Genomic DNA, 14,863 nt, shown 5'->3' on the forward strand with positions numbered 1-14,863 from the left:
TCCGCCTTAACATTAGTACTACGAGAAATTAAAGATAAAGAAAAAAGATGAAAACTCCTCCTTGTCGCTCTGAAATTCCTCCAAATACACTGAAAACGCCGGCCATTCGGTTGGAGAAGACACCATCTTCAACAGGTCTGAATAGTCTGTAAAGAACGCTACTTCTTGATTATCTGCACCAATCATACACTTCATCGCCCAGAGAAGGGCCTCGACTTCGGCATGTAGTGGAGATAGACTTCTACGGAGGTTCGCAGGTCCCATGGTTGGCGGCTCTCCATTTGACGATGTACAGAACCAGCCTGTACCGGAAAACTTATCACTTTCTTTCCATGATCCATCCACAAAACAACGCTATCCCGAATACTCCGCCTCAAGTGAAACATCCCTCACTCGAATTCGATCTGGTTCTCTTTCTTACTTTTCTATTTTTTAATATTATTTTTACATGAACATTTCAAGTAGTAGATACCATGAATGAAGTTGACTTTTAAGTGTTAGTTTTTTTTAATTATGGTTTTTGGTTATTTTTGCAAATTTCTCTTAATTTACTTAATTCTAAATTTTAATATCTTGTTTTGCGTTGTTTTTTAAATTTCTCGTCGGTTGAATATAGTTTATGATTAACTATTTGGGATATCAAAATTTTGGGAGCATGTTTTAGACAAAAACATTTTAGGTCTTTTACAAAAACATAATAATATACTTTTACTACAAGATTAATTTTCATTTTGCATTTCTTTAACTATACTTTTGGGTTTTAAACTTAACAAGTGAAAGGATCTCATTAAAATTTCAAATAAGAGAAATAAAAAACTTAATTGGAGATCCTATGCCCTAACTTAGCTTAACTTAAGAAGATTAATTAATTTTAATATGTAAAGGATCTTATTTGGAGAAGTTTCAAATAAATGAAATTGGTAAAAATACGCGGGCCGGCCCAAATATTCATGATGCCTAAAGCCCAACAAATTTGATGTTCATTTACAACAAATAAAAATAAAAAATTGTTAAAATACCATTAGACTACAAGACATTTTTACAAATTTGATATCTCTTAAAATAAATATAGAAATTGCTACCTGATGCTTTAGGTTTGGGCCGGCCTTTGAGATACGGTTGCTCTAATGGAAAAACAAGTAGTAGAGATTGATGCATGTTTGGGAGACAGTGTGAAAGTGACACTTACTAACATACTACTTGAAGTAAACTCATTCAATGATTATGTGGATTTATACCTTGGAGCCAATAGATCAAGGAAGGATCCTCTACCAAGGTGTGTTCTGTCATCTTTTTTTCTATATTGCTCATCATTACATTTATGGTTATGATATTCATGAGTTTGTTGTGATTAGGATGACTTTGAAAGTAAAAGACAATGGGAGATATTTGTGATCTTAAGTAAGGACAAGTTTCAGCAGGTATAGGATGTTACATTTGACTGGATATTACCTTCTTCATGAGAACAATGAGTCATCTCATATCTCTATTTTCTCATGATTCATCTCATATATGTGTTTTCAGATTAGTTTTGTCAACTCCATAGCCACAACCAAAGGTGGTACACATGTCGATTATATGACCACTTAGATCATAGACTACATTACTAATTCCGTGAAGAACAAAAAAGACGAAAAACGCTAAAGTGGAGACAGATAGTGTTAAGAAACACATGTGGGTGTTTGTCAATTGTGTTATTGATCATCTAGTATTTGACTGGCTGAAAGAAACATTGATTCTTCCAGAGAGCAGTTTTGGGTCAGAATGCAAACTTTCAAAAGATATTTTGAAGAAAGGTATACACATGTTTAATCTGTCTTGTTGCGTCAGTGAAGTATTCACATGTTTAATATGCCTTGTTGGGTTAGTGATGTAACGTTTACTTCCTTTGTGTTTTATGTTTCTTCTAGATGAGAATCATGGCCTAGTGAAGTAGCTTTCATGGGAAACTTCCAAGCATGGCAAAGATTGTGAACTAGCAAATCTTGGCATGGTTCACATCGAAAAATTTAGATGATGCTAACAAAGCCGGAGGGAAAGAATCCAGATTCTGCACATTGATCGATTATAACAAAGGGGGATTCCGCAAAGACTCTTATTGTAAGTGTTCAATATTTATTTTGAATCAGGCTAGCTATTTAATTACTAACACTCATTATGCTCAGATGACGGGGCTGTCTGTCCTGAGTGTCAAGTCTCATGATCTCTACGGCGTGTTTCCCCTCTAAGGAAAGATAATGAATGTGAAAGGTGCCAAGGAAGAGAAGATAAATAAAAACAAGCAAATCCAACCGTTAAAGACAATTCTTGGATTAGGGAATGAAAAAGAGTACGGAAATCTAAGATATGGCTATGGCATAATCATGATCGGTCATGTATCTACATAGTACTCCCTATCTTTCACCCTCAAGTTCATCATATTACATATTGCGTGTCTTATGTTACCTTGACAAAAAAAAATTGTTTTATAATCACGATGGCTTTTATATTAAAGGTCTAATAATTAATTTATTTCATGGAATGGGCCAGAGTTACTCGAAAGGGATCCATCCTTCCTATGTGAGTTTATAACACCAATTGTGAAGGTGAGAGAATACGTTGATCCTTTCATAATAATATCTTATCTTATTGTGTTTGACATAATATATAAGGAATGCATGAACATATCATGCTAGATTATGTATAATAAGTGACATTTTAGTTCTTTTTCTATAAATTAGTTTTTTGGGTGGATTAAATTAATTAGATTGATTGAATTTTTTGGTAATTTTAGATGAAGTTCTTCTTCTATTTCTCGCATAGGAAGAAGGAGATACATGTGAACTATATCTACGTAGTGTTCTCCAGATATGGGGCGAGTTGTATTTAGAGAGTTGAATAATAGTAGTTATTACACATTAAGATGTGTCTTCAACTCAATGTAAACGGCCCATATGATTACATAAAATTACTAGTGTATGAATATTTAGAAACGTTGAGCTTTGAAAAAGCGGTATGTATCATTTCAACTTTTGAAGCTAACTAAATACAAAAAAACTTCAGTGTTATTGTTGGGTCCAAAAACTTCAGTGTCATTGTTGGGGTATCAAAATATATGAAATGATTACTATAAAAGATGATATGAGAGACTTAATATTTTATCTGATATTATAAACAAAAGCATATATATGTACAAAGAGATGGAACATAGTAGAATTTCAATTTGCGTTGGAAAAAGAAAAAAGAAGTATCAAAGAGAGTGCCTAAATTGACTTGGAAAATGACAAGGAGAAGTCAAGTGTCCATTTGAGTGAGAGCTTCTACTTCTACTTTTTGTTTTGGTGTACACACACCTCTTTTTCCTTTTTTTTTTTTTACTAGCTATTGAAAAACTAGAGCTTTTGGCGACTAAATTTATTATAATTTTTTTTCTTCTTTTCTTGTCAATAAAGAAAAATAATAATAATAAAGTAACTTGTATTGAAAAGTGGAAGCCCCTTGGCCCATTGGTTGACCAATGGTTGATTAATGCTTCTACACCAAGAGGTTTGAGGTTCGAGTCCTAGATATTGCGATTTATTAACAAATTTGCAGATTAATAGAGGCAAGTGTGCAGGAGATCTCTAGCGATGTACAATTATAGCCGTTCGCCAGGATTTTACGCAGAGAACGACCTGTCGCCAGGTCGTTAATCATTGAAGGTATTCATCAAGATTATGAAGAAAGAAGTGTAGTCTGTCATAGATCTAATAAGGGTCGGAAGGAATTGTCAGTTGTAGAATCGTCTATGTAACAATTCTCATAATTTGCAATTAATAATAAATCTAGACGACAAAAAAAAAAAACTTGTATTGAAAAAGATTGGATCAAATGAGCTAATTTAAGATTCATTTTGAGTCTTAAAGATATGATTTGTAATCAATTGACCATTAAATCATGTCATGTCATGTTGTGTAGTTTAATCATGTCATGTCATGCAGGTTAAGATATTTTTGTTTTAAATTATGTAATTTTAAGCTAAAATAAAACCAGGCCCAAAGTCGAAGGATAAAGTGGCCGAACAAAACTTTGTCACATGCCATGAGCCCATGACTATAGTAGCCCATATCAGAGCATAGCCTATCTTTAGATCATTTTACATATTTTGTCAAAATGTTACGTACCAAGTCTTTTTCTTAAGGCAAATATAAAAAGAAATATATGAAACAAACGTGGTTCAGAGATGAATTATTAAAAAAAAAAAACGTAAGAGTCAGGACATATATTGGAAACATTTCAATATGGAAAAGCCAGCAAAACCCATTTGGTCGCTGACATGTATGGAAATGCTAAATATTCCCTCTCTCTAATGAATACCCTATTTGTAAATTTGAAATGTATTGTATACTTCTATTATCAATAAAATCCAAAACTAAATTTTAAACGTAAAAATGTGCAGCAAATAGGAGGGAAGTGTTGACTCACCTAACAATATTAATTACATAAATATCCTAACAAACAAACTTTTATATTGATTATATTTAAAGAAATTTTGCATATGGTTTTTAAATATATACATTGCCAAGTTTGGTTAACGGAAAATCCAATTTGTCCGATAGGTTTTCAAAGATTGGATGATTCTTCGCAATCTTCAATTCAATTGTTTCATTTTCTTTCACAATCATTGATTCGGAACAGACAAATATTGTTTTGTCAACGTTAAGTTTTGCCTTCTAGACCAATTTACTCGTCTATATGATTTGGTCAAATTACATCATTTACACTTTTACATACCCAACATCTTGATCTTTTTACTTTTAATATATATCCGGAACCAAACTACCTAAGTCAATTTTTGACATAAATCTGTTTGACATTGGTAGTGTTTTTGAGTTTACTTTTGTATAAAGAGATGGAGACAAGTGATATCCACTTGGTTAAATCATAGATAATACTTTGATTTCAATACTAACATCTTATCATCGTAACAAAGGTTTCCTTGTGATTTCAGTTTCGTCATATATTTTATTACGTGTTATAGACTTTCTTCATAGAGTTAAGAAGAAGAGAACAAAAGATATCTGAAAGCAAAGACAAGCAAAGATTCCTTCTTCTTTTTCTTTGTCTTAATTAATACTTTATTTTAAAACAAGTGACTTGGTTTTACAACTAATTTTTGCTTACATATTCCACCAGACTTTTATCATAACTACCTTCTAATACTTAATTACACATATTCGCAAAATACAAAATACACAAATATACACGTGTATACATGAAATTTCATTTGAGTCTGCATACGTACAAAATTATAGGATAATATTATTGAATAGCCAAATAAAACAATTAACAGAGATAAAGTTTTTTGTTGCAAAATAGTCATGGTCCCACGTTGTCAGATGAAGTGAAATACCAAAACTATCTTTTATTTGTTGCGAGATCAACGATATGCGAGACAGTTTCGTGAGATTTTTTCAAAATACCATGTAACATTTAAATTTCAAATGTTTAACTAAAAACATGAAATTTCAAAAAATATAGTGAAACCCTATTTATGCGTAATTGTCTATGCTCATATATACTTCTCTCTGTCTGTCTTTGTCTCTCTCTCTCTCTCATTCATCATTTACACAAGTTTTCTCTTAATTAAGACGACTTGAGAAAGAAAGAAAGAAAGAAACGTGGAAGATGACCAAATCTGGAGAGAGACCAAAACAGAGACAGAGGAAAGGGTTATGGTCACCTGAAGAAGACCAGAAGCTCAAGAGTTTCATCCTCTCTCGTGGCCATGCTTGCTGGACCACTGTTCCCATCCTAGCTGGTTTTTTCTTTTATCTCTAAAATCCTATATTAGACTCTGAATTCTCATCATGATTGTTAATCTCATCCTTGTGTAAGTGAATTATTGTGCCAGGATTGCAAAGGAATGGGAAAAGCTGCAGATTAAGGTGGATTAATTACCTAAGGCCAGGATTAAAGAGAGGGACGTTTAGTGAAGAAGAAGAAGAGACCATCTTGACTTTACATGCTTCCTTGGGTAACAAGTAAGAGAAACCCTAATGAAAAACCCTTTTTTTCGTCTACAATTCACACATGCACGCACTCCCGAGTCTGAACCAGGGTTATGATATTACAATGTTTCTTTCCTACTGAAAAAACTTCCATTAAGTAGATTTTCATTTAGTTTTATGATTTGGGTCTAATCAGGTGGTCGCGGATTGCAAAATACCTACCTGGAAGAACAGACAACGAGATTAAGAACTACTGGCACTCTTATCTGAAGAAGAGATGGCTCAAATCTCAACCACAGCTCAAAACCCAAAGATCAGACCTCACAGACTCTTCTCCTTCTTCACTACTTTCTTGCGGGAAAAGAAATCCGGAAACCGAAACCCTAGATCACGTGATCTCCTTCCAGAAATTTGCAGAGAAGCCAACTTCATCACCATCCAAAGACAGCAATAACAACATGATCATGAACAACAGTAATAACTTACCTAAACTGTTCTTCTCCGAGTGGATCAGTTCTTCAAATCCACACATCGATTACTCCTCTGCTTTTACAGATTCTAAGCACATTAATGAAACTCAAGATCAAATCGATGAAGAAGAAGTGATGATGATCAATAACAACAACAACTACTCTTCACTTGAGGATGTCATGCTCCGTACAGAGTTTTTGCAGCCTGATCATGAGTATGCAAATTATTATTCTTCTGGGGATTTCTTCATCAACAATGACCAAAATTATGTCTAAAGGAATCGTCAGTCGAGAAAAGTGAATATGATCGTAAGAGGAACATAAACAAGTTACTTGTATTACAAGTTACAGAAACATCTAGATTCTTAGATCAAACATGAACAAATAAAAAATTTATCATGTGGAAATCTTGGAACTCTATTTGAAATTGGTTATTTATTTTTCACGACAATTTGTATATATAGAATAACAATTTGTATTTTTTTTTAATAAAACCAATTATTTGTATGGTCAGTGTGCTGTTTATAATTGGTTCACGTCTCTTTCTTTGTCTGTCTTCTTGTTCCTCATTAGAGTTTACTATTGTCGTAGACTTACTTAAACAACATTTCAAGGTCAAATTACTTTAACGAGTAACAATAATTTTATAACTACTAGGATGTTTCATACATACACTCTTCTTCTTTTGATTAAAATTATTACTTGATCATATCATGGTTGAAATTAAATAATCGTCCGTCATAATCAAGCTTGCTTTGAAAAGAACAAGAATAACGAGAATAATGGTCGTCACTGGTGTCCATTTTAAAGCAATATCCTGCAAGATTTGTGATAGAATAAAGTAAAATTTAATTAACCATAACCAAAGCCACAAATTCTCAATACATTGAAGTGAAAGTGAAACTTTAGTCCTATTTTCTTAACCATGTTTGAAATTTTTTCATATATACCTGAAGACATCGTGATCTCCAAATGGTTGAAACAGACATTCGTGGATCTGAGGACGCTTTTTCTGATGTTTCTTGCAATACGAAAATGTTATAAATTTAAGTCTTTTTTATATTCAAAAAAAGAGGGTAAAAAAAGTTCTCTATAATTTCAAGAACAATTACCTAAAATTTGTCGTCTTTGTATTATATCATTAAAATGCTCAGTGACTACATTTAGTTCTTGTTTCCGTGAAGAATTCAGCTTCGATAGATTAGCTTGTGTTCTCGTGTCCATATATTGTTTCCTTATTCTCCCTATGATCTTACCAAACCTAACGAAGCTATAAGGTTTTGAGATTTTCTGAATCAGTGCTGTCTCATCGGGCTGATCAAGTTCCTTGCGCAGATCCTGCAGGTAATGAAACAATAGCTTTCTTGGGTACGAAGAATCAGATAGCGCGATGCAACATATCTTCTTCTCCACCAAAAAGCTTCAAAACATGAAAGATTAATAACGAGTAAATTGAAAATTATAGGAAAAAAAACTTGGAGAAAATTACTATGAAAGGATACTGGAAAGAATGATGATCGAGCAAGATGGTCATCTTTGGATGCAACAATGAGTCTTTGGAGATTTGCTTAAGAAGGAATTCGGCTTGTTTCTTGTATAACAAGAAACTAGCGTTGTCTTGTTGGTTTACATAGGTTTGATCTTGGGCAAGAGGCAATCCATCTTCAACCCTACCAACTATCGTTAGTTTCACCATTATCGTATCTTGACCTATTCAGAGAATAGATCAATTTTATGGCATATATAAACAAGAAGAGGCGGAGAAGGATTGAGGATGAAGATATTCCATTTGGGTATGCAAAGAAACATAGCGTGGTGGAAGAAAGTTAATGAATGAAAAACTTTGGGGGCGAAAAAATTGAAAATAAAGATGTAAAGATTTGGGATATCTTGTTCATAAAGACAAGAAGGGGAAAGCATATTAGTTTTCCTTGTGTAATTGATATTTTCATTCTTCAAAGTGCAAATATTTAATCCAAATTTTGGATTTTTTTTTTTTTTTCATTTCGATTTGAATCGGTTTTACGGATCAAAATATAATTCATCTTGGTTCAAATTTTACATGGTCATTTCGATATAATTTTAAAGATTGTTTTCTCCGGGTTGAAAAACATAGTCTTTGGAGTTATCTACAATAAGACATTAGATAGTACATCAATACAATTACAAGGACGATATAAATCAATCGAAGTTTGAACACCATTTCAAACTTATCACGGATGAAACCGCTAATCGATGAATTTGGAACCAAAAGCAAGAAGAACCTGAATCCTTTTGAGTCTCAAGTCAACTACTTACCCCCACACGGACGTCGTGCCACTGCCAACAAGTCAACGAATGGATAATTTACGAAACATGCCAATGGATCTATTACATGCTCAAAAATTCAATCTATCTGAGCCCAAGCCGCCTGTATATATAATATATACATCTATTAGAGTATAGTAATACATGTAAATAGTTTTTACTCACATGTAATTTTATTTACTATATATACTGTACATGTAAACACTTTTACACTTAATGAGAAATAACAAACTTTCTAATTCTCTCTTATCTGATATGGTATCAGAGCATATTCGCTCTCCTTCCGCAACTCGATTTCTCATTCCTTGCTTCATCTCACTACAAGAAAACTGGATTTTAGCGACTACACTAAAAGTCGCTAAATAGTCGCTAAATGGTGGGTTACGACTAAATAACGACTAAAACGTGTAGTCGTAAATCGAGAGTCGCTAAAATTAATAGTCGTTAAATTAGTCGCCATTTAGCGACTACTTTATGACTAATATTCGTAGTCATAAATGTAGTCGTAGATTAGTCGCCAAATTTAGTGACTAATTGACGACTATATTGTGACTTTGGTCTTAATTATGTATTTATATCTTTATACAGTATTGTATTTATTTATACAGTATTTATGTATTTATACAATATTTATGTATTTATTTCAGTAAAATATTTTTACTAATTATTTTATAATATGTTTTTGGAAGGTACTGCTATTAGTAATAAAAATTATACATTTAAAAGAAAACCATATTACAAATAAAACTAAAAACATTATTAAAAATAAAATTACATCATCCTCCTAAAAACATAATTAACACAAAGCAGATAACAATTTTTAAGAAAGAACTTGGCTTAATTAACTCTTTTGATTTCAATTCTTCTTCCTTGTCTTACTCTTTCATGCTTTTTCTGCTCCAAAAACTGCCTCATGGTTATTTCTACCGGAAGAAAATGATGACACGCCAACAAGATCTATTATCCAACTCTACAATACAAACACACATAAGACCAAAGCATCAAAGGCTATATCAATATGAGCTGAAATTAAAACAGCAAAGAACTTGACGAGATACGCCAAAACAGTTCTTAAGCAAGCATCATTTAGGCAACTTAATCTCCGGACATCACAATCAAGAACTTGAATATCTACATTATCCAGAGAAACATATGTAAATTTATTGGTCAGATGGAAAAAGATGTCCAATCCCTAGCCTACAAGAGAAATCGAGATAAAGTAAGCAAATATCAAAACTTACCAATCCAAGCAGTAGCAACAGATGCTAAAGAAGTTCCAACTGCAAACACGACCATGTGCCTCTTGAACAAGTCCTAAGTGATTAAACAAAACTACATTTAAGCAATTATACACATAATTGTTTGTAAAAACTTTGGTAATCCTCCTTACCAGTATTGATTTCTCGTCCCAATCAAACCTGCAACATATGTGATAACATCTCAAACACAACATGAAGACTGATACGACATCACACAATCAGACTCCTTTTTAACATTCAACCAATCAGACTTCTTTTTAAAACAATCAAACAAAGAATCAGACTTCTTTTTCAAACCAGTCTTGACTTATTGAAAACAACCAGACTTTTTGAAATCAATCAAACTTTTTGAAAACAATCAAACTTTTTAAAAACAATCTATCCTAAGACACACAATCAGACTTCTATCCTAAGCCACACAAATCAATAAGAACAAGCAAACAATCAAACACACAAAACATTTTGAAAACAATCAGACTTCTTCTATCCTAAAACACACAAAGCAATCAGAAAAAACCACTATAGAAGGGACCAAGAGTCATACCACGTCGTGTCTGGCAACGGTGTTGGAGAGAGAACGGTTGTAAACAGATGACGGTCCGGCACCATAAGCAGAGCAGTCAGAGCCTCAAGCGTATCCTCCTGGAGATCCGGCAATTCGTTTTGGAAGTTGTTACCTTGAGAGGAACAGCCAAACGCGTGACTCTGAGCCTCAGAGTTCTGATGTGGAGACGGAGGAGGATCCTGCTGTGGAGACAGAGGAGGATCCTGCTGCGGAGAAAGAGGCTGTCGGTGTTGAGGCGTTTGCTGTGGACGCCGTCGCTGACGAGGCGCAGATTTTTAGGTCTACGGTTTGCAGCGGTGGAACCAACGGCTCTCTGAGACGCGTTGGGAGCATTTCTTCTCTTCCGGCCTCGCTTACCAGTCATCTTGTTCCGGATTTGCAGGAAACAGAGTGAAGAGACGAAGGGTCAGACGAATTGCTTCGCGAATCGAGGAATTAGGGTTTGATTTGAGGAAGTTTTGGGGAAGAAATGGAGATTAGGGTTCGATTTGAGGAAGCGGAAGAGGAAGACTCGAGGAATTAGGGTTTAATTTGTTTGAGAGAAAGAGTAAGAATCGAGAAGAAGAATGAGGAAGATGACTTAGGGTTTGCGGAAGAGGAAGATGACTTAGGAATTCTCGGGGTGGAGGTGAGTTTAGTTGGGCCTGGGCCGACTTCGTTTTAGTTGGGCTTGGTTTCGCTGGATCCATTAGCCTAGTTATTTTTATTAGTCGGAATTTTGTAGCTAAATAGTCGTTAAAGGAATTTAGTAGTTAAGTTTAGGGTTTGAAGTATAGGATTTGGGGTTTAAGTTTAAGATTTGGGGTTAAGTTTTGATTAAAAATAAGATTTGGAAAACTATAATTTTTTATAAGTGTTAGTTTTCAGTTTATGGATATATTATTGTAACTAGATAATTTTTTTGAATTTTGAGATTTAAAGTTTTGTATTTAGGTTTTAGAAAAAAATGGTGAAGTTTGATTATATAAATAGTTATGGAGACTAAATAGTGACTACAAAACCACCATAAGGTGACTATGTTTTGTAGTCACTTTTTAGTCACCAAATTAGCGACTTTTTTGTGACTACTTTTTTCCGTATGCAATGTAGTCATAAAGTAGTCGCCTATTTAGCGACTACAATCAATAGTCATTCAAAATAGTCGCCTATTTAGCGACTACGATACGACTATAGTCGGGGTCTTATATGTTAGTCGTATAATAGTCGCTGTATTACGACTCTTTTAATGACTACAGTATGTAGTCGTTAATTAGCGACTATTATACGACTATATAATTGTAGTCGTAACATTAGTCGCAGAGTAGTCGTATTTTAGTCGTATAAATTAGCGACTACACAATTAGTCGCCGACCGTAGTCGGTAATCGCCTGTTTTCTTGTAGTGTCTTCGAGCTTCGATCTTCATGATTTTAGCTTGTTTTTCTTTGAATCGACCTCCGATTGTTTCGGATCGAGCTTTGTTTCAACTTTTTGAGCTCCGATTGCTCTTTTTCATCTTTTTTTCGTTTGTTAAGCTTCGCGTTATCTCGGCTTCGTTTCAATGGCGAATACGACTCGCGATTCATATGACAATCCTTATTTTCTCACTAATAATGATCATTCTGGTTTGGTGTTGGTGTCAGATCGTCTCACTGGCGCTAGCGATTTTGGATCATGGCATCAATCGATGCTCATGGCGTTAAACGGTCGTAATAAGCTTTGTTTTGTTGATGGTAGTCTTCCTAAACCCGATGATGGCCATAAAGATGCAGCGACTTGGTCCAGAGTTAATGATGTGGTACGATCTTGGCTCATGAACTCTGTTTCCAAAACTATAGGCCAAAGCGTGTTATATGTGAAGACTGCACATGGTATTTGGCAAAAATTATTGAAGATCTACCAGCAAAACAATGTTCCTAGACTCTATCGGATTGAACAAAAACTTGTTGGACTTCGTCAAGGTTCTTTGGATGTTAATACTTTTTACACAAAACTGGTTACGATTTGGGAAGAAGTGAAAAGTGCTCAAGATTTTCCTATTTGTCAATGTGGTGGCTGTGATTGTGATCTGAATAGCAAATGGATGAAACTTTTTGAGAGAAACTTTGTGATTAAGTTTCTATTTGGTCTCAATGAATCATATGAAAATGTCAGAGAATCTATCATCATGCGTGATCCTTTGCCTGATTTGGAAAAAACATTGAATCTGGTGATTCAACATGAACATCAACAGGAAATCAAGCAAACTCCTCAGGCTAGTGGTGTAGTTTTTCAGATGAGTTCTCAGCAGGCTCCATCTTCTTATGATCAAAATTTCCAGCACAATCCAGTCCTTAATGATTACTCTGGTTCTTCTGAAGTTGTTGGCGCTGTTTCAGGTGGTTATCGACCTAAGCAACATCCCATTTGTACTTACTGTGGATTGCAGGGACATATTGTTACCAAGTGTTACAAACTTCATGGTTATCCACTTGGATATAAGTCTCCAGCTCAGTCTTATGGTTCTCAATCCTATGGTAATCAGAATGTTGCTCCTACTTTTGCTCCAAAGCAGTTTCAGTCTCGACCTATTTTTGCTCCTCAACAACAGCAGCAACAACAACATGGTCAACAATTCATCCCTCATCAGGAACGAATGCAGAGTCAGAAAGAATCAAGAGATAATATGGTTGGCAATGTTATTACAACATCTCCTGCGGTACACGATCATTTTCACCAAGTGTCTAATGCTTTGGCTCAGCTATCATCTGAGCAGATTGCACAGTTAGCTTCTCAATTGACTACCAAATCCACCTGCTCTATGCCAAGCATTTCTGAGACTCCTGGTGTCACATATCCCTCTACTTCTGCAGGTAACATCATTTGCACAACCCTCTCAGAACCATGCCTTAATTTCAATGCATGGATTATTGACTCTGGTGCCACTACTCACGTGTGTTGCAACTTAAACTTGTTTGCTGACATTAATAGTATTCCTGATACTACTGTGAAATTGCCTAATAGTTCTCAGATTGTTATCAACCAATCTGGAACTGTTTTGTTATCAGATAAACTTCTTCTTAAAAATGTCCTTTTCATTCCATCTTTCCATCTTAATCTCATCAGTGTCAGTTCCCTTCTTCAACATTGTGCATACTCAGTTAATTTTTTCCCTTCCTTTTGCACAATTCAGGAGCTTACTCGGGGCTTGATGATTGGTAAAGGTCATCTTGAGAATAAACTCTATTTTCTGGATACTGCAACTTCATCTTCATCATCTCAAGCTCCATCTTCTTCCATTTGCAATCTCACTGTTTCTGATTCTAGTTCTCTTTGGCATTCAAGACTGGGTCATCCATCTTTTCCCAAGATTCAAGCTCTTTCTGAAGATCTTTCTCTTTCAAAAACAAAACTTAAAGATTGGTCACATTGTCAGACATGTCATCTTGCAAAACAGAAACGTTTAGATTTTCCTTTTCTTAATAATCTGTCTCAGAAACCTTTTGATCTTATACATTTGGATGTTTGGGGTCCTTTCTCTGTTGTTTCAGTTGAAGGCTTTCGTTATTTTCTTACTATAGTGGATGATTGCACTAGAGTAACTTGGGTTTATCTCTTGAAATCAAAAAGTGATGTTTTAAAAGTCTTTCCCACTTTTATACAAACTGTTGAAACATAATTTTCTAGTAAAATCAAAGCCATTCGTTCAGACAATGCCCCTGAACTTTCTTTTACTTCTCTTCTTCAATCCAAAGGAATCTTTCATTACTTTTCTTGTGTTGATACACCACAACAAAATTCAGTTGTGGAGAGAAAACATCAACACATTCTAAATGTGGCCAGGGCCCTTCTTTTTCAATCTAATGTGCCATTACAATATTGGTCAGATTGTGTTCGCACTTATGTCTTTCTCATAAACAGAACTCCTTCAACTCTTCTCCAAAATAAAACTCCTTATGAACTATTACTCCAAAAGAAACCAAATTATTCAAATCTTAAAAGTTTTGGTTGTCTTTGTTATGTGTCTACCTATCCAAAAGATAGACACAAATTCTCTCCTAGAGCAACAGCCTCAGTTTTTCTTGGTTATCCTTCTGGATACAAAGGTTATAAAGTCCTTGATCTTGAAACTCATTCCATTTCAATATCAAGAAATGTTTTATTTCATGAGGATATCTTTCCTTTTCAGTCTTCTGATCTCTCTTCTTCCACCATTGATATTTTCTCTTCTACTATACTTCCTCTTCCTATTCCTGATTCATCATCATCTTCTTCTTCCATTCCTCATCCTATTCCTGAAGTTTTATCTGATAACAGTAATGTCTCAGTAGAATCA

At 34.4% G+C, this 14,863-nt stretch overlaps 3 protein-coding genes across 7 annotated transcripts; 1 reads left to right on the forward strand and 2 right to left on the reverse strand.

Annotated features, from left to right (window-relative positions):
• The first annotated feature begins 5,246 nt into the window (after nucleotides 1-5,246).
• Nucleotides 5,247-7,030, forward strand: LOC9300237 (transcription factor LAF1). Its single transcript, XM_021030285.1, has 3 exons — nucleotides 5,247-5,779; nucleotides 5,873-6,002; nucleotides 6,166-7,030. Exons 1-3 carry the CDS (start codon nucleotides 5,647-5,649, stop codon nucleotides 6,713-6,715), a joined length of 813 nt encoding a protein of 270 aa, XP_020885944.1. The 5' UTR covers nucleotides 5,247-5,646; the 3' UTR covers nucleotides 6,716-7,030.
• Nucleotides 7,031-7,105: 75 nt separating this feature from the next.
• On the reverse strand, nucleotides 7,106-8,302 carry LOC9300238 (25.3 kDa vesicle transport protein). The gene is made up of 4 exons (XM_021030310.1): nucleotides 7,942-8,302; nucleotides 7,552-7,859; nucleotides 7,390-7,460; nucleotides 7,106-7,256 (listed from the first exon to the last, which is right to left on the reverse strand). Exons 1-4 carry the CDS (start codon nucleotides 8,133-8,135, stop codon nucleotides 7,146-7,148), a joined length of 684 nt encoding a protein of 227 aa, XP_020885969.1. The 5' UTR covers nucleotides 8,136-8,302; the 3' UTR covers nucleotides 7,106-7,145.
• Nucleotides 8,303-9,496: 1,194 nt separating this feature from the next.
• LOC9301979 lies at nucleotides 9,497-11,113 on the reverse strand. 5 transcript variants are annotated; one of them, XM_021030300.1, is made up of 5 exons: nucleotides 10,550-11,113; nucleotides 10,137-10,164; nucleotides 9,988-10,060; nucleotides 9,704-9,877; nucleotides 9,497-9,669 (listed from the first exon to the last, which is right to left on the reverse strand). In XM_021030300.1, exons 1-4 carry the CDS (start codon nucleotides 10,612-10,614, stop codon nucleotides 9,717-9,719), a joined length of 327 nt encoding a protein of 108 aa, XP_020885959.1. In that variant the 5' UTR covers nucleotides 10,615-11,113; the 3' UTR covers nucleotides 9,497-9,669; nucleotides 9,704-9,716. The 5 variants fall into 5 exon arrangements, 2 of the variants coding, with proteins under 2 accessions (XP_020885959.1, XP_020885955.1); XR_002333050.1 differs by having other exon boundaries at nucleotides 9,497-9,716; nucleotides 10,550-11,107; XM_021030296.1 differs by having other exon boundaries at nucleotides 9,497-9,877; nucleotides 10,550-11,112.
• Nucleotides 11,114-14,863: the final 3,750 nt, after the last annotated feature.

Source organism: Arabidopsis lyrata, assembly GCF_000004255.2.
Source record: "Arabidopsis lyrata subsp. lyrata unplaced genomic scaffold ARALYscaffold_8, whole genome shotgun sequence".
NCBI classification, from domain to species: Eukaryota; Viridiplantae; Streptophyta; class Magnoliopsida; order Brassicales; family Brassicaceae; genus Arabidopsis; species Arabidopsis lyrata.